The sequence below is a fragment of the Equus asinus genome, chromosome 3, assembly GCF_041296235.1.
Source record: "Equus asinus isolate D_3611 breed Donkey chromosome 3, EquAss-T2T_v2, whole genome shotgun sequence".
In the NCBI taxonomy this organism is placed as follows: Eukaryota; Metazoa; Chordata; class Mammalia; order Perissodactyla; family Equidae; genus Equus; species Equus asinus.
Genome location: NC_091792.1, coordinates 79,876,222 through 79,895,637, shown reverse-complemented (window position 1 = coordinate 79,895,637; position 19,416 = coordinate 79,876,222). Strand labels below are relative to the sequence as shown.

The window sequence follows — 19,416 nt, the reverse complement described above, 5'->3', positions numbered from 1 at the left end:
TTGTGTCCCAGCATGCCAGTGCTGAGTTGACTGTGAGTTCTATCTAGGGGCATATACTTCATTCTCTGTGATGAACAGGAAGTTAGTTAAGCCTGCCTCCTGCTGCGGAGTTGCTTGAGTCCGTGGCCCTGCCTCCTGGAGAAGTGTTCTCCACGTTCCCTCGTCTTCTGGAGAATCAGCCTTAGGAGATTGTTTAACGGAGGCCGCCAGTGATGCTGCTGCTGCTTTTGATGCCAGGAACCGGGAGTATTGATCCCTCTGCCCTGTCATCTTTCCCAGCAGTGTTCTTTTCCACGGATTTTGAATTTCCTGGGTCTTGAAAATCTTCTGCCACTTTAAAACCAGCAGAAAATATTTTTTCTTCAACATTTTTTTCTCACGCACTAATGAAAGTGTGTCTCCTGTGTTCTATTTATGTAAATTGTTTTCTATCTCTTTGAGAAATACCTACATGAGTTTTAACAGTTTAAATCTGCTGCTTAATTTGGCCTCTTCTTTTACCTTTTACAGGATTAGCATTTTTTAATGCTATTTTAGTATGTTTAAAATTTTCTTTTGTTATAGGCAAAGACATTTGTTTTTCTAGCATATTCCCCTTGATTTAGGGTAATTGACCATGAGAGTATTGAAGTCAGTAAGTTCTAAGTCTGCCAAACACAACCATTGTTCAAATGAATCTTACCCAATTTTGTATCCTTGATGAAAAATCCACCTGGGAGGCATTCTCCCATTGGCATAACATCCCAACCAGAACTGGACCTGGTCTGTTATTTGCTTACTTCTCTTCCCTGCGCTGTGTATTTCTCCAAAGTCCTAATTTCATTACTCTTGGGCAGATTCCCTCAGAGCACCCATTCTCATCTGGCAGTGATTTGCACCAACCCCCCCCCCCCAACCCCCCAGCCCGGAAGATATTTGGCAAAGTCTGCAGACAGCTTTGGTTGTCGTAACTGGGGGCTGCTACTGGCATCTGGTGGGTAGAAGCCACGGACGCTGCTAAACATCCTTTAATGTACAGGGCTGTCCCCATAGCAATGACTTGTCTGGTTTAAAAATGTCAATAGAGTCAAGCTTAACTCCTGTCTCAGAGGATAGGAAATACATTCATGTCCCTTACAGTGAAAAATCACCTTCAGAAGCCCTGGGTACTGATGAACATGGAAGTGCCTCATTTGTGGTAGTCAGTATGCTTGTCTTTTGTTTAGAACTCTTCTCTAGAAATGGCTGAAAGATGGAGCCTGGCCCCTATTAAGGAGGGAACCTGATGCATAAGAAGCAGCCTATGTGAGCACTCAGGAGTGCGAATGAGCTGACTGGGTAAATAAAGCATTGGAGAGGATGCTTAGGCTTGCTAAGTGTGGGAGGGGAGAGGCCAAAGTTATCAAGAAGTGACGTGCCCATGGAAGAGATCTCTGAAGAGCTTGGAAGCAGAGGATGGGGGATCTGAGCCAAAGTGAAATGGGAAGTCATTAAAGATTCCAAGTAAGGTGACAGATATGAGCAACAAAGGAACTGAAGAGCTGTGCTGGAAGTGAGCCCTGGGGACAGGAGGTTGCAGATAAGAGGAAAGGAGGGGCTCATGGTGCTGACCTGCAGGACCCCAAGGAAGCAGTGCATTGTCAAGGCACAAGGAAGGGAACAGAGAAGACTTTCTGACGGGTCGGGTATGTGGGGCGAGAGCCATAGCGGGAGCAGTGGCCGTTCCCTTGAGATAGGATCTTTTCTCGATGTACAAGTTAATTGGTGAGGGGAAATTTAGATCAAAATATCCTGTGGACAAGTACTTGGGAGCACTGGACCCTGGTGGGAAACTCCTGGAGTGGATGCGTGCCAGCAGAAATCATTTTTAATGTCAATATATTTGTAGAAACGCTTTGGTATAGAGCATCAAAGGTGTAAGTTTTGTTGGTGGGTGATTTATGCTTAGGGAGATAACATTTAAATAAAAGAACCTTAAAATTAATGACTTTTGGGTAAACACGATTTTATAAGAGCATATAGATGAGGTTCCTGTTTATTCTGTGAAGGACTGAAATTTAGTTTGATTTTGAAGAAAGCTTTTGAAAGGTGATATCTGAGATAATCATAAAAAGAATATTTCATTTTAGTTATTTTGAAGGGGTAAACAGTACAATGTAAAGAAGAGTGCAGATTTTGAATTTAGATAGTAGTTCTGATTAATCTTCAGAATGTAACTCTGTATTAGTTACACTGTTTGTCAAACAGGAAAATAGTCTTCCATTTTGGCTTTGGTGTGGTCGTGTGTATGTGTGTGTGTGTGTCTTGGTTAGGATTAAAGGAAATATCTTTAAATAAAAAGTGCTTAGCATAATTTCTAGTATAAACTTGATTCTCAATAAATATCTATTCCTTTGCCTTCTCTGTGTTAATTCCAATCTTCTTAGTCCTATTTTTTCCTGGATTTTTTCCAAAAAGTTTTCAATAACCTTTTTTACTTTATGTAAACAGATTTAGCTTTTCCACTTTAATAAAATCTTGAAACTTTTAGATTTATAACCTTTTGTCAATTCAGTAGCCTTCAGAGATGCTTATCATAAATAAAGAGTAACCAGAAAATCTCTATTAGGTAAGATTTAAGCTATTGGACATTTGAAAAATTTCATCAGATTTAAATTGTAAGAAATCTTAAAGCTAAACCTGTTCAATTCTCTCATTTATAGATAAATACACCAAGTTACAGAAAGGTGAAAGGAAAAGATTTGGAAAAAGGATTTGGTTAGCAGTTGCATTCCGGTTCCCTGGAGATCTGTGGGTGATGTGAGCGAGACAGGGAGCCCCACACACAGGGAAGAGCACGAGCTAAAGGGAACAGCTGTATTCTCAGTGTTTTCTCAGTTGCAAAATATGGTATTGGAAAAAAAATTGAGTATTCAGTACAGACCAAGTTGATCAAGTGGAAATCTAGAGAGAATCACACTTACATATTTCATTTCTAAATATGGTTGAAAATATGAACATGATAGAAGACATATAATGATCATATGCGACCTTTATCGTTAATAAATGTAATGAGTTATTTGGTTAATGTAAACTTCTTCAAATGCTTCATTGGGTTATATTTGTCATCTTATAGAATCCTGGTGAAATATTTATTATTTTGAGAGATGAAGTAATTGGTGACACTGTGGAGATTGAATTTACATCAAGTATTAAATGCATTAGAACACGGCCAGCCCTTTGGACTAAGACAGTCTGGTATATGAAAGCTTTAGGTAAGAAGTTTTCTTGTGCTTTAACAAATATAAAACATCATCCTGAGTTTCTTGCAATAAATGTATGACAAATGGTTTCACTTCCCTACAGAAATTAATATTGTTCTGCAGGTGTTTCCTGTGCTTAGTTGTCACATACCCAAGGATGTTATTATTAACCTGGATTCACAAAAGTACTAATGTGTGAATTATGAGAAATTAACCTGTATACCATGTGGTGAAACAACACACAGTAACATCTCCTGTTTTGTGTGTCAGCAGAGAGCACTTTAATATATGTCAGCTATTAAATATGAAGCTAAACTTGTTTGCTTTATTCTCACTTCTTCCTATCATGGACAAGAGATGCAGAAGTGGGAGAGGAGAGGAAACCCCCTCTGTCTCTTTCTCTTCCAAAACTCCCTACTTCCTATGCCACATTTTCAAAGGACTTAATGAAAAATAACTTCTAACTAATTATTTTTGGAGGTTAAGCTAAATCTAATTAGACTAAAATCACTACAGAAAAATCAATATTGCAAATGAAGAAGTACTTAGATAATATTTGCCAAACAGCAGATCTAAATGTCAAATAAAATTATTCACATTAAGATTTTATGTTTAGTTTCCCTAGTAGCTAAGAGTAGTACAAAGAACAAAATATGTCAAAGTTCAATGTTTTTCAGAAAAACAGAAAACTAATATTCCATATTTTCTAAGGTATACCAAAACATAATACTGTCTATGTGGTTGAACAGCAAATTTGTTGTAAATAAATAAATGAATAAACCACTGTTTACCAGTTATGCTAATTAAAACCTCTATAAGTCTTTTTTTCAACTGGTGTGCTCTGTAAATTATGAGAGATTTTCTTACAAAATGTTGGCTGTTATGTAGCAGTATACGGGGTGGTTCCATGAATGTGTGTGGGAATACAGATGGGACTTGCCTTAGCAGAAATGGCCCCAGAGTCTTATTTTCTCTGCCTCATGGCCTGTTTCTTGAAGTTTTTTGAACGCTCGCAAGAACTGAATTTTACATCTTGACCTAGTACGTATGCATAAATACGTAATTAAAATAAAGATTTTAAAAGCAATACTTAGACTGAAGGTTTCAGCCCTGACACGTACAGAGCTTGGAAGTTTTCACTCACATTCTTACAACAGGAAAAAGCTGAACAAACTGAAAATCAAGGACTTTTCCTGAACTCATCAGAGAATTAAGGTTTCAAGGCAAACTGCCACCTGAAAATCTGGAGAGAGGTAATCAAGAGAGTGACATCGAAGAGCTGCTTACCTGGAGCAGAAGTCACTGGAGCCGTCAACCAGTAGCAGCACTTAAATGGTAATTTTGATGAATTGCTGGAGGCTGAGTGTGGACAATTTGAGAGCAAGATTCTCCTGGGGACTGTAGTCTTTGGAGGCACCCATAGTCTTGTGAGATTTACCTCCAGGAACCCAAGCAGGTTTGCATTGTGAAGATCTGACATGGGCCTATGAAAAGACTGAGACCTAATCATGAGATCAGAAGGCTGCCCATCGCCCGGCCTGCCCACCATGCAGGGCTCCCTGGAATGGAAGTGGATTGCCTTCAAAGTACTGCACGGTGCAGAATGCTTCTGAGGGAAGTACTTAGGGAAGAACAAGGTCAAGAGGGGAGACAAAGACAAGGCCAGCAGAGGAATTTGAAGCCTCTGGCACCTACAGCAATGCAAACATTAACCACCGGCCAACTCCAGGATGGCCCAGTGGCATAGTGGTTAAGTTCACACACTCTGCTTCAGCGGCCCAGGGTTCACAGGTTTGGATCCCGGGCACAGATCTACACATTGCTCCTCAAGTCATGCTGTCTCATATACAAAACAGAGGAAGATTGGCACAGCTGTTAGCTCAGGGACAATCTTCCTCACCAAAAAAACCGCCCCCAAAACAAAAATACAGCCCAACTCCTAGCCAGATTACTGTACACTCTCTCACTACATGCCGCCTTTCTTCAATTCTTATACCCAACACAGCATGTCTGGTTTTCAACAAGAAATTACAAGACATACCAAAAGACAAGAAGAAACATAGTCTAAAGAGGTAAAGCAAACATCAGACTAGATTTAGATGTGACATTGATGTAGGAATGATCAGATGAGGAATTTCAAATAACTGTGATTCATACGTTAAGGGCTGTAATGGAAAAGTAGACACATGCAAGAACACACGGGTAATGTAAGTGGAGAGAAAGAAGTTCTTTCATTTTTTTCAATGATAGTCAAAACCTACTAAACTGACTCCGTGATGTACAAGTGGGTCACAAACCACAGCTGGAGAAACTGTGCTTTGTAGTTGCACTGGCCAATATGGTAGCTGCTAGCCACATCTGGTTTTTTAAACTTTAATTTATTATAATTAAATAAAATTTAAAATTCAGTTCCTCAGTTGCGCTCACCCTATTTCAAGTGCTTCCTTAGAACATATCCATCATCTCAGAAGTTTCAATTGAAGAGGACTCATGGTACAAGAGTTCCTTTTTCTCTACATCAATTTTGGAATAGGAGAGAGTGCCCATCATGCTCTCAAAGGCTAGTGATCTGTTCAGAATCTGCAGTGTAGCCAAAGGGTCACTTAACTAGTGGCCAAGAGAGCTCTTTTTATTCTTTGTTGAGCCATTTACTGACTAACTGTAGACAAGTCTCTTAATTTTTCTGTGCCTCAATTTTTTTGTTGATAAAATAACTTCTCTACTTACATATCAAGCACTCACTTATAGAATGTTTGGAGATAAGGGAGATAAAGTATAAGACAACACTTAACCAGACATTCAAGTGAGGAACAAAGTGTCAAGCTCTCCTTCTAGCTATTCCCTTAAACATAAGGATGGTTTTTCTGGAATAAACTATCCTCAGCTTCTGGATGGAGTGTGGTAAACCGTCTCAAAACCTCCTACCTCCTTCTCTTCCCTACAAAGAAGAGAATGGAGGGGACCATCTTTTTTATAAATATTACTGCTCACATTGCCCCTCTCTTCTCCTAGTCTTCTGCTTGTAGCTCTTGATGTAAAAGCCCCCAGATTTGTTTGTCCTTTTTCACTCTTGGGAAATCATGTTCAGGAGAGCACCAATTCTATGCCAACTCATGTGTAATCCCTATACTCACTGGTGACTTCCAGAGGCAGGAAATGATCTCAATAAGTATCCCACACCATCTAATAACAATCTATGCAGATTTAAGTCTTTAACTTTTTTTATATACTTCTATGAATACCAAGTTAAAATGGGGCGACTAAAACTAAACTGGAAGCTTCCTAGGGACCCTTCCCCACTCTCAGAATTCTTTTGAAGAATATTGATGCCTCAAGTTCAGGAGGCAACCTCCATCTGTCCAGTCTCTTTCCAGTCTAGAGAAATTGCTCATGTGACTTGATTTCTGATCATCTGCTTCATGAAATAATTAATCAGATGACAAAATGTGGTTTGCCCTCTGTTAAATGTTCTTTTGTGTTATACCCAGAGCTTTTGGTACTGAGTCTGGCTGGTGTCGAGGGCTGGTATGGCAGTTTCACAGCATTGTCTGGGACATGGGCTTATTTCTAGTCACCATTCCTTAGTCACTGGGGTGTGGCCACAATCATCATGGAGCAAGATGGCTTCTAAGATTCTTGCCATCACACTATACTCTGAGCAATATGATGAAGCAGTCGGGGCTGGAGCCATCTCACATTGGAGTGCAAGAGCCAATTCTATGCATCTCTTCCCTACTTCATTTTCACAGATGTTACTTTGTGCATTAGTCTTCTCGGGCTATCAATGGGCCGGCTCGGTGGTGCAGCGATTAAGTGTGCACGTTCTGCTTTGGCAGCCCGGGGTTCACCCGTCAGATCACTGGTGCGGATGTGGCACCGCTTGGCACGCCATGCTGTGGCAGATGTCCCACATATAAAGTAGAGGAAGATGGGCACGAATGTTAGCTCAGAGCCAGTCTTCCTCAGCAAAAAGAGGAGGATTGGCAGCAGATGTTAGCTCAGGGCTAATCTTCCTCAAAAAAACAAAACAAAACACAGACTGGATGGCTTAAACAACAGAAATTTATTTTCTTGCAGTTCTGGAGGCTGGAAATATAAGATCAAGGGGCCAGAAGTTGGTGTCCAGCAAGGCCTGTTGCTTGGGCTTGAAGATGGCCGCTTTACTGCTCTGTCCTCGCATGGCCTTTTCTCTGTGTACATGCGATTCTATTGTCTCTTCCCCTTCCTGTAAGGATACCAGTCCTGTTATATAAGGGCCCCACCCTTATGACCTCAATTTAACCTTAATTACCTCCTTAAAGGCCTTGTCCCCACATACATCCACGCTGGAGGTTAGAGCTTCAATAGAGGAATCTTGGGGGACACGATTCAGTCCATAGCACTTTGGTAGCTTGCTGGGAATATTTTCACCACAGAAACTGGCAAAAAATAGAAATCAAGTCTTTCTTTTTCATTCTAGAGAGTCAGTTTATCAGCACACCGCTGAGAGAATAAAGAAGGCCTCATTAAATTAAGAAGGTTTCTGTAAGACACATCTGCTGAAATCTTATTAGTCAGAACTTAATCCCAAGGTCACATCTAGCTGAAAGTAAGATTGGAAAATCCAGTCTTTTTAGCTGGATAACAATGTGCCCAGCAAAAACAAAAAGTCAGAATTCTGTTTCTAAAAGGAAGAAGAAAATAGACGTTGGGGTAGGCACTAGCATTCTTTGTTAGAGAAGGGTAGCCCCGGGACAAACTATAGTTCTTCCTTTTCTTTGAATACCTCCTCTTAACCATTACAAATAAATAAGTGTGCGCGTGCGCAATAGTCTTTCAACAATGAGGCACATCAAATACTCTCCCGTCTCCTTAAACAGTTCTCAGAACTCTCAGACTTTTCTCCACCCAACCCAACACTTTAACATATTATTGTTATTTTTAAGTCTATATTTCTTTACACGTTACTAATTTGGTAACAATTCAGAGAAAAACAAAATTACGTTAAAGTACAATTATGCCAACCTGTGAAGAAACCCTAAGAGGGCATGTTTCCCTGCTAACACCCTTCAACATCATCATCTGATTTTTTAATTTGAGAAAATATCCTCTAATTTTGTCTTCTCTGTCCTTTTAGCTCAATAACTTGGTACACTCCTAATTCCTTCATTGTCTAAACCCAACACCTTCCAGCGTGTCCACAGGTTTGTGTCTGACAGTAACTGTTTTGTCATAAAGGAATTTGAAGTCACTATAGTTGCAGCTTATCCCAAAACTTATAAAAATGCATGTGAAGGCTTTAAACTAGAAATATTAACTAATTTTTACTCAGAAGGAAGGGAGTATTCCTCTGGTACCTACAGCTCAGCCAGAAAATATTATCACACGGCAAGGGGACAACCAATTAAGAGTTGAAAGGAATGCAAAATGTATCAACAAAGATATAGAATCTTTTTATTAATTAAGAAACTGTGTTCTGGATAATGTCAATTATAACTTCATGTGTCATTAAAAGAGCATAAAAAAATACTTTAGGATTTGCCAAATGTTGTACAGAACCTGCTTAGAAAAATAACAGCTGATAAGAATTTTTTTTAAATGTCATTATTCAGGAAGATGATTTTAACGTATATTAAATTGACATTAATTTTTAGGCATGACCAAAGTTGTGAAGTCACTGAATATTTAATAATAATGTTCTAATTAAAAGAGAGTCATGTTGATTTCAGTTCTCTTGGAAACATTAGGTGGGGTCATTGAAGGTTTACCATATGGTAAAGGGCTAAAATTGGTTCAGAAAGGAACACAGCTTTTCAGATAATGGAAAGAAAGAAAGCAATAAAGCTCTTAAATTAATGGATTTGTGAAATATCCATTTTTATGGATATAGTGAATATAGTTCTGACTATTCAGAAATACCTTTGGATTCTATTTTCCATAAATTACTTCAGTTTGCCCCTCATCTGAAAGGAGAGATCACTTAAATCATGGAGACAAGGAAGGTTGACAAAGGCTCTTGAATGGCCTGGAGCTTGAGATGTGAAATTTAAAAAGAATTCCTTTTTACCCTTGCTCCTCTGTAAGTGTACTTTCTTGTGTATCTATGCCTGATGGGGGCAAGGAGTTCCATCTGTTTCTTCCATGATAAGCCTTTTTCCTCCTCAGAGCTAACTCTCATACCCTTGCTTGGTTTGGTGATCTTAATCTATATTTGTGTGTCCTTCCAGTGTTAAATGTTACTTGCCTACTTTTGTCTACAGAGTAAATAGCAAAATTCACTTTCCTCTTTTCTGTTTGAGTCCTTAGATTAAAATTCGTTTTTACCTTTATTGAACGACTGTAAAACGTAGACATCATAATGACCACAATTAAAGTAAAATAATGCTCAAGCTGTATGAGGTACTGTTCATGAAGAGGTCAATTCAATAATATGCTATTAAGGAGGGCCTCCCAACCAGATGAATCCATAAGAAGTCCATCTTGATATACAGGTGCAAACAGTAATTAGGTCTTGATTTAACAACTGTTATTCAACAGGTATGAAAATGTGCACAGCGAAGACAGTACTTCAGAGGGTGTCTCTTTCAAAGATTACTCTAAAATCAACATCATTATCAATAGATCCAATGGCAAAGTTTGAGTCAACTAATAACTCAAGATATCAGGAATAAATCAGTTCATTTTCATGTTGGATTCTAAATAAATTAGAATATTTTAAGTGTTCTACATCAAAGAACCACTAAGCACATCTTCTCACTATGTATCTCTCAGGATCCATCACCTGACTTTCATTCAGAAGGTTAACACATCATTGTAAAACTCCTAATCTCTGTTCCTATAAACAAAACCAATATCTTCTTTCAAAATCATTTTTGTGAAATCTGCTAAGATTGATTTCATTTGATCCGGTAATTCCAGAATCCTTACCACATGTGCACTCTGTGGCAGATGAGACGTACTTTACAACTTTCAGGGTTTCGTTGTGACTTTTCTTTGACTCTGTATTAGGTAGATTCTTCCTTTGGGAACAAAGGACTTTTCTACATATCTTTTCTTTATAATATAGGTTAAACATTTAGTCAGGCAATGTGGGAAGAGGAAATTTCAGCTTCTTGATTTAGTTAAGCTTGAGATTGCTATTCTTGGCTTGAAATTTCCCTGAGCAATATCCTAAGAGGTCCTTTGCCCTCTTTAGGAGATAAAGTAAAGTTAATGCCTAACTCTTAAGAACTTTTAGATATTCAAAGCTTCATTAGGTGGCTAAGGCTGGAACTGGCTTTGGGTCTTATACTTGTTGGCTTATTCCAAACTCCAGATGTTTGGGTTGACAATTTTCCAGGAGAATTTGGGAAATGTCTCCTAGACAAAGAGTGAAAGTTTTTAAAGTGTGTTCTGAAAATGAATTTAAAGAGCTAAATTTTGTTTACTTTTGTTATAATAAAACATAGTAACTTTTCTGTTGAAATGATTGTTTATTCTTATTCTTTCACGGGGAGTCCAACATTCTTAGGTAACTAGCTCTGTTGGTATGTTACAGCAAAATTCACAATGCAGTGTGTCAGTTACCTTAAATTTGTTGTTCACAAAAAGACTTTGGATGAATGTATGGTTCAATAGTACTTATATAGCAAGACGTTAAACCTTGCTTTCTCAAGGGTTTTCAGTGCAATCAATTGAATAAAAGTTCTTTAATTTTAATCTTCTCTACTCTTTCTTTTTCCAAACACAATTTTGAGAAACTTGCCTGTAATTAATGGGAATTTTCTTTATAAGATTTATAACAAATACCTAAGTTTTAATGAGTGACTTTACTGTTCTAAATTCTAAAGTATTATGTAAAGATGATTATAGATTATTTCAAAAAAAAGAGGTTATAGGTAGGGAGAAAGGATTTAGTGCTTTGCTTTTATTATAATTTTAACATGTGTTTTTATGTCCTAAGGTTTTTGTTGAAAGAATTAAGTCTAAAATTGTACATCCATAAAACTATTTTGTGGTTTCTAACACTGAGAATAAAAAAGAAAACATTTAAGTGCCAGAAGTTGGTAAAATTGTTATAAATTCTTAAAGCCTTCCTTCAAATTCTCTAAGAGATATAACAGTGTGATACACGCGTTATACACACAGCTCCTAACTCTTGTTTGTGTTTTATAAGATTTTCCTGCTGGCCCTGTCAATGTCAATGTCTACTGTGACGGAATCATGAAGGCCACAGCAGACATTAAGTACTACACAACAGCAAGGGCAAAGGAATGCTCATTGGGAGTGGCAGGTCCTGGAGATGGTGTGTGCTGGGTGAGTTGATCTTTCTATGAAGTTGTTAATGAGCTTAAGAGCTAAAGGGGGACAAAAGAATGCATGCTTTGGTATAAAGTCTGCCTGTTCGTTGAATGAGAATGAATCACTGATCAATAGGAAAGGAAGAAACCGACCTCTGTGGTGCAGAGATGCAGATGAATTGGTTTGCTTAAGTAAAGCATTCCAGATAATGTCACTGGAAGACAGATTATCCATGACAAAACAGCTATGGTGGCAGGCTCAGTTTAAAGCTGTTACAGAGCAGCTAAAGAAAGACAGAAGGATTAAAGAGAATTAAAGGTTTAAAGCTAGAATTTTCTGGGAAGTATGCAAAGAAGCATTTCCAAGCCTCAGTTATTTCTCTAGTGTGACAAAGTATTACTGAGCAATGACGACTTGGTGAGGAGTTTCCAGTCTTGCTGAGGGGCCCTTGTTTGGGACCTTCTCCGGAGAATGCAGATGCTGGGAATGCCCTGCCTGCATGGATTTAGAACTTAACAATTGCATTTTGATTAGTCTTAAGCCATTAGTTTAATTTCTGCATTTTACTTTATTTTTTTGTTACCTGACCCACTTTCAATAAAGAGAAAGCTTGTTTAATGTGGAACTTTTATCCTTTATATGCTTATTCCATCAAATTTTCGGAGTGAAATAAATGTAATTTCTGTTTATAGCTACTTGAAAATTAGAATTATAGCTTTGCTCAATTGCCGTGGTTTTTTTTTGTGGGGGGGAAGGGAAAGTAGAAGGAAGTAGAGAAGAAGAAAGGGAAAGTTGAATGAACAATGTGATCTTCAAATTTACCACAAAATATTCTATGAGAACTGGTAACAAAACCATCCGTGATGGTGACATTCAAAGCTTGTCGTGAAGGCTTCTGTGTGTAAACTAGTTTGGAATGAGAGACTTTGTTACTTATGTTGTGTGATACATTTTTCTATTACAGTTCTCCTTTGTGAACGACATATTTTAGAACAATGGATAAGGTAAAAATGTCTTAGAGGACAGGGAATAAAATGCCATCTATCAAACTGGGAGTCTGAGGACATTTGACAAAATGTCTATATTGTAATTGCAAAGCAAGAGCAAAAGTAATAAATAACCTGAAATATAGATTATTTCATTTTCTTGTGACAAGTCTACCTTATCTTTTATGTAAAAAATTCTCTTCAGTACAAAAAGATTAATAAGAGCAATATATTACATTACTAGTCTTCAGCATGGAAGGAAAGTAGTCCCCAAAACATATATTTGTGTTAGTTTTGCCTTTAGAGGGGGTAAAAAAACCTTTGTATATAGCGAAAAGTAAATGTAATTTATGACTCTTGGACAGTTTTTCAGAATGCTGTAGTGTGCAAGTCATGATTTCTTCTACAGCTTTCAGTGAATAAAAGCTTCTGTGCATAGTTTTTAGATAACTAGAAAATGATCCGTTTCATTTTCACCCTCAGTGTCAGAAAGGAGAGGCAAGAAAGGGCTATGGTTACATTTCAGGATTTCCCCCTCCACCGGGCCCTGGAGGCACAGGGAAAGGAGGAACCTGGGCAGTCGCAGCTCGGTGCAGGCTTCTGCCCTCAGAAGGAGCCACCTCACCCCTGAGCAGTGGGTGCTGACAGGTAGCATTATTGTAACTTGGTGACAGCAGACCACAGCATGGTAAGAAGAGACATTCAGATTAGGTTTAATATATACAACTGAAGATGGGCCTAGAGGTTTTGCTACTGTCATCAGGGGACTTAGACATGTTGTGGGATTAGATTAAACAAGTTCTAAGACTGAGATCTCAGACCAGACTGAGCTGTACCATCACAGGCCTGAAAGAAAGGAAAGGCTGCAATTCAGTCAGTGTCCACCAAATCTTAGAGTAGGTATGCCACGGAGTCTGTCTAACCCACTGGCTTCTGGACCACATGAGTTATCCCACTGTGAATTCACTGAGATGGTGAAAGGCAGTCTCTCCCCTTGATGGAAAAGAAGGACCTGCAGGGCATTCCCTTGGTGTGTTTCAGGGGTGCTAGGCCCCAGAGGAGGTGTCCCAGGCCTCACTGTGCTGCTCCTTCTGGGCATGTGGATTTTCCTTTTGACATCTGGCTTTGCTCCCATGTAGATTATGTTTAAAAAATTGTATAAAAGCTTTTCTTTTCTTTTCCAGTATAGAACATTACAGTAATTGTTTCTTTCATGTGCTTACTACTCTATCACTTCACTGGGAATTTGGATATTTCTCAAGTAGTCCACTGAAGATCTCTATTCACAGAACAACGCAATTATAGTTTTATTCATCATAGTTATCATGTATCTGTAAGAATATATGCCAGCAAATTTCAATTTTTTCAGTATCCTACCTACTTAGCTGAAATGATATATTGTAGGAGCTTTCCTGTAAATTTTAATGGAAGATGTGATTTAAATAATGTTAAAAATTAATAGTAAGATACTTCCTGTAATTATTTAAAAGCCATTGGGTATAAAATAACATGAATATTCTGTGAATTTGAAAAAAGGAACAATAAGAAGAAGAAATCTATGGGTTTTATTTTTCAGTAATCTTAGAATTTGTAGTAAGAGACTTTGTGTGATCATTTCAAAGCTAGTGGGTATATAGTAAAATGACCATTCTGTGAATTTGAGAAAATAAATGATAATGAGAAATTTGAATTTCTTAGTTTATTTTTAATGATGTTCATTACATTTTAGAATAGTTTACCTAAACCAGCTTAATTATCTAATTGCTTCCTAAATCATTTCATCTTTTTCAGATAAATACTAAATCCCAGCACATAGCATCATAAAGCTACAATTTCCAGAGCATCACCTTGAACAGTAAATTAGAGATTCAAATGAAAAATTCCAAAGCCCAGTTTGGGAAGATAATTAGAATTTAGGGATTAATGTTAGAAATACTAGTAACTCCTATTTAACTGAGATAATTAAAACCTTAGAGACTTTCATCCTATTTACACAAGTGTCCAGGGGCAACAATAAAGTTAACTTTGTATAGGAACCACTAGATACAGTGTAAACACCAAATTCGGTCAAAATGCTAAAAGAACATAGCAATTGTTGATCAAAGCATTAGGATGCTATTCATTAAAAGCATGGAGGGGTTTCGGTGAGGAAGAGTGCCCCTGAGCTAACATCTGTGCCAGTCTTCTTCTATTTTATATGTGGGATGCCTGCCACAGCATGGCTTGATGAGTGGTGTGTAAGTCTGCACCTGGGATCCGAACCCGTGAACCCCAGGCCACTGATGCAGAGCACACGAACTTAACCACTATGCCACTGGGCTGGCTCCTAAAAGAGTCTTTTGAAAGAATACCAAGTAATTCTTCTTAGTTGTGTTTCTTATTGGTAAAATGGTGCCTTTGTGTCGCATGTGTTTATCATTTTGCATGTTTTACTTTATACTTATCGAAATCTTATTTTCATCTTCATGTTAGGTACACTTAATTTACAGTTTTTATTACATTATATGTATTATTCAATCCTTGGTTTTCTGCCTGCAAATATTTAATACAGTGTGAAGCCAGATGTGGTTGGGGTTTTTTTAGGTCCTTGTCTTCCTCAAAAGGTTGACGGACATCCTCCTTCCTCTTTTCGTCGGCTCCTGTTGATGAGAGGTGCAAATGCATCTAGTCTCTAAACTATACCTCATCATAATGCCAGTGCTATCTAAGATACTACCTAGCTACAGACTTTCAGGGTCTCACTGGATAAGGTCCAAATTCCTTTGAATGGCTCACAAGGCTGCAGGGTCACTAATCTTTTCCAGCATCAATTTCTACCACAGCATACCCTCTATGTCTTCTTTTTATTTTTTTTATTAATTTTTAATTTTTTTTAATTGCAGTAACATTGGATTATAACATTACATAGCTTTCAGATGTACACAAATTCTGTGTAGATTACATCATGTTCACCACCCAAAAACTAATTATAGTCCATCCCCTCACATGTGAGCCTAATCACCTCTTTGGCCTTCCCGCCTCCCTGCTTCCCCTTTGGTAATCACCAATCCAATCTCTGTTACTATGTGTTTGTTTGTCCTTGTTTTTATCTTCTACTTATGATTGAGATCATATGGTATTTGACTTTCTCCCTCTGCCTTATCTCACTCAGTATAGTACCCTCAAGGACTAGCCATGTTGTCACAAATGGGCATATTTCATCATTTCTTATGGCTGAGTAGTATTCCGTTGTGCATATATACATCATCTTTTTATCCATTCGTCCCTTGATGGGCACCTAGGTTGCTTCCAAGTCTTGGCTATTGTGAATAATGCTGCAATGAACATAGGGGTACATGTATCTTTATGCCTTTGCGTTTTCAAGTTCTTTGGATAAATACCCAGCAGTGGGATAGCTGGATCATACAGTAGATCTATTGTTAATTTTCTGAGGATACTCCATAGTGCTTTCCATAGTGGCTGCACCAGTTTGCACTCCCACCAGCAGTGTATGAGGGTCCCCTTCTCTCCACACCCTCTCCAACACTTCGTGTTTCCTGTCTTGTTAATTATAGCCATTCTGACTGGAGTGAGGTGATATCTCATTGTAGTTCTGATTTACAATTCCCTGATAGCTAATGATGTTGAGCATCTTTTCATATGCCTGTTGGCCATCTGTATATCTTCTTTGGAGAAATCTCTGTTCAGATCTTTTGCCCATTTTTTAATTGGGTTGTTGGTTTTTTTGTTGTTGAGCTGTATGAGTTCTTTGTATATTTTGGATGTTAACCCCTTGTCTGATATGTGGTTTGCAAATATCTTCTCCCAATTGTTAGGTTGTCTTTTCATTTTGTTGGTGGTTTCCTTTGCTGTACAGAAGCTTTTTAGTTTGATGTAGTCCCATTTGTTCATTTTTTCTTTTGTTTCCCTTGCCCAGTCAGACATGGTACTTGAAAATATGCTACTTAGACTGATGTCAAAGAGTCTACATGCCTATGTTTTCTGCTATGATTTCAGGTCTTACATTCAAGTCTTTAATCCATTTTGAGTTGATTGTTGTGCATGGTGTAAGGTAATGGTCTGTCTACTTTCATTCTTTTGCATGAGGCTGTCCAGTTTTCCCAAACCCATTTATTGAAGACACTCTCCTTTCTCCATTGTATGCTCTTGGCTCCCTTGTCGAATATTAGCTCTCCATAAATGTGTGGGTTGATTTCTGGGCTCTGAATTCTGTTCCATTGATCTGTGTGTCTGTTTTTGTGCCAGTACCTTGCTATTTTGGTTACTATGGCTTTGTAGTATATTTTGAAATCAGGGAGTGTCACACTTCCAGCTATGTTCTTTTTTCGCAGGAATTCTTTGGCTATTCAGGGTCTTTTGTTGTTCCATATAAATTTTAGGATTCTTTGTTCTATTTCTGTGAAAAATGTTGTTGGAACTTTGATAGGGATTGCATTGAATCTATAGATTACTTTAGGAAGTATGGACATTTTAACGATGTTAATTCTTCCAATCGAAGAGCATGGAATATCTTTCCATTTCTTTGTGTCTTCTTCAATTTCTTTCAACAATGCTGTATAGTTTTCGGTGTACAGATCTTTCACCTCTTTGGTTAAGTTTATTCCTAGGTATTTTATTCTCTTTGTTGCAATTGTAAATGGGATTGTATTTTTGATTTCTCTTTCTGCTACTTCGTTGTTAGTGTATAGAAACACAACCAATTTTTGTACATTGATTTTGTATCCTGCAATTTGACTGTATTCATTTATTGTTTCTAAAGGTTTTTTAGTGGATCCTTTAGGGTTTTCTACGTATAAAATCATGTCATCTGCAAAGAGTGACAGTTTCACTTCTTCTTTTCAAATATGGATCCCTTTTATTTCTTTTTCTTGCCTGATTGCTCTGGCTAGGACTTCCAATACTATGTTAAATAAGAGTGGCAACAGTGGGCATCTTTGTCTGGTTCGTGTTCTAAGAGGGATAGCTTTCAGTTTTTCTCTGTTGAGAATGATTTACTGTGGGTTTGTCATATATAGCCTTTATTATGTTGAGGTCTTTTCCTTCTATACCCATCTTATTTGGAGTTTTTCTCATAAATATATGCTGTATCTTGTCAAATGCTTTCTCTGCATCTGTTGAGGTGATCATGTGATTTTTATTCTTCATTTTGTTAATGTGCTGTGTCACATTGATAGATTTGCGGATGTTGAACCATCCCTGCTTTCCTGGAATGAAACTCACTTGATCATGATGTATGATCTTTTTAATGTATTGCTGTATTCGATTTGCTAGTATTTTGTTGAGGATTTTTGCATCGATGTTCATCAGTGATATTGGCCTGTAATTTTCGTTTTTTGTGTTGTCCTTGTCTGGTTTTGGTATCAGGATAATGTTGGCTTCATAGAATGAATTTTTTCATTTTTTCATAGAATCAATTTTTTGGAAGATTTGAGAAGGATAGGTATTAAGTCATCTTTGAAAGTTCATAAGAATTTACCAGGGAAGCCATCTGGTCCAGGATTTTTGTTTTTGGGGAGGTTTTTGATGGCTGTTTTGATCTTCTTATTGGTGATTGGTCTATTCAAATTCTCTACACCTTCTTGATCCAGTTTTGGAAGGTTGTATGTTTCTAACAATTTATCCATTTCTTCTAGATTATCCAATTTGTTGGTGTATAGCTTTTCATAGTATTCTCTTATTATCTTTTGTATTTCTGAGGTGTCTGTTTTAATCTCTCCTCTTTCATTTCTGATTTTATGTATTTAAACCTTCTCTCTTTTTTTCTTGGTGAGTCTAGCTAAGAGTTTGTCAATTTTGTTTATCTTTTCAACCAGCGGCTCTTGGTTTCGTTTATTTTTTTCTATGTTTTTTTAGTCTCTATTTCATTTATTTCTGCTCTGATTTTTATTATTTCCTTCCTTCTGCTGATTTGGGGCTCTGTTTGTTGTTGTTTTTCCAGTACCTTTAGATGCACTTTTAGATTGTCTATTTGGGATTTTTCTCCTTTGTTGAGATAGGCCTGAATTGCTATAAACTTCCCTCTTAGAACCGCTTTTGTTGTATCCCACAGATTTTGGCATGTTGTATTTTCATTTTCATTTGTTTCCAGGAATTTTTTTATTTCTCTTTTGATTTCTTCATTGACTCAATCGTTGCTCAGTAGCATTTTGTTTAATCTCCACATTTTTGTGGCTTTTCTGGTTTTCTTCCTGTAGTTGATTTCCAGTTTCATACCTTTGTGGTCAGAAAAGATGCATGGTATTATTTTGATCTTCTTAAATTTACTGAGACATGTTTTTTGGCCTAATATGTGATCGGTCCTGGAGAATGTTCCATGTGCATTTGAAAAGAATGTGTATTCTGCGGTTTTTAGAATGTTCTGTATGTATCTACTAAGTCCATCTGGTCCAATGTGTCCTTTAAGCGCGTGTTTCCTTATTGATCTTCTGTTTGGATGATCTATCCATTGGTGCAGGTGGAGTGTTAAAGTTCCCTACTATTATTGTGTTACTGTCTATTTCTCCTTTTATGTCTGTTAATAATTGCTTTATATATTTAGGCGCTCCTATGTTGGGTGTGTAGATATTTACAAGTGTTATATTTTCTTGTTGGATTGTTCCCTTTATCATCATGTATTGCCCGTCTTTGTCTCTTGTTACAGTTTTTATTTTAAAGTCTATTTTGTCTGATATAAGTATTGCTACTCCTGCTTTCTTTTCTTTGACATTTGCATGAAATATCTTTTTCCATCCTTTCACTTTCAGTTTGTAAGTGTCTTTAGGTCTGAAGTATGCCTCTTGTATGCAGCATATATATGGGTCTTGTTTTTTTTTAATCTAATTGGCCACCCTATGGCATTTTATTGGAGCATTTAGTCCATCAACATTTAAAGTAGCTATGGATAAATATGTATTTATTGCCATTTTGTTACTTTTTTTGTGGATGTTTTAGTAGTTTTTCTCTGTTCCTTT

At 37.4% G+C, this 19,416-nt stretch overlaps 1 protein-coding gene across 5 annotated transcripts in view; it reads left to right on the top strand.

Moving 5' to 3' along the window:
• Positions 1–19,416, top strand: part of BANK1 (B cell scaffold protein with ankyrin repeats 1) — a 314,872-nt gene that overhangs the window by 73,406 nt on the left and 222,050 nt on the right. For all 5 annotated transcript variants that reach the window (XM_044766386.2, XM_044766385.2, XM_044766384.2 and 2 more), the window contains exons 4-5: positions 3,095–3,233; positions 11,356–11,495. In XM_044766386.2, coding sequence (XP_044622321.2) covers positions 3,095–3,233; positions 11,356–11,495 — 279 coding nt within the window. The remainder of the gene's footprint in view (positions 1–3,094; positions 3,234–11,355; positions 11,496–19,416) is intronic.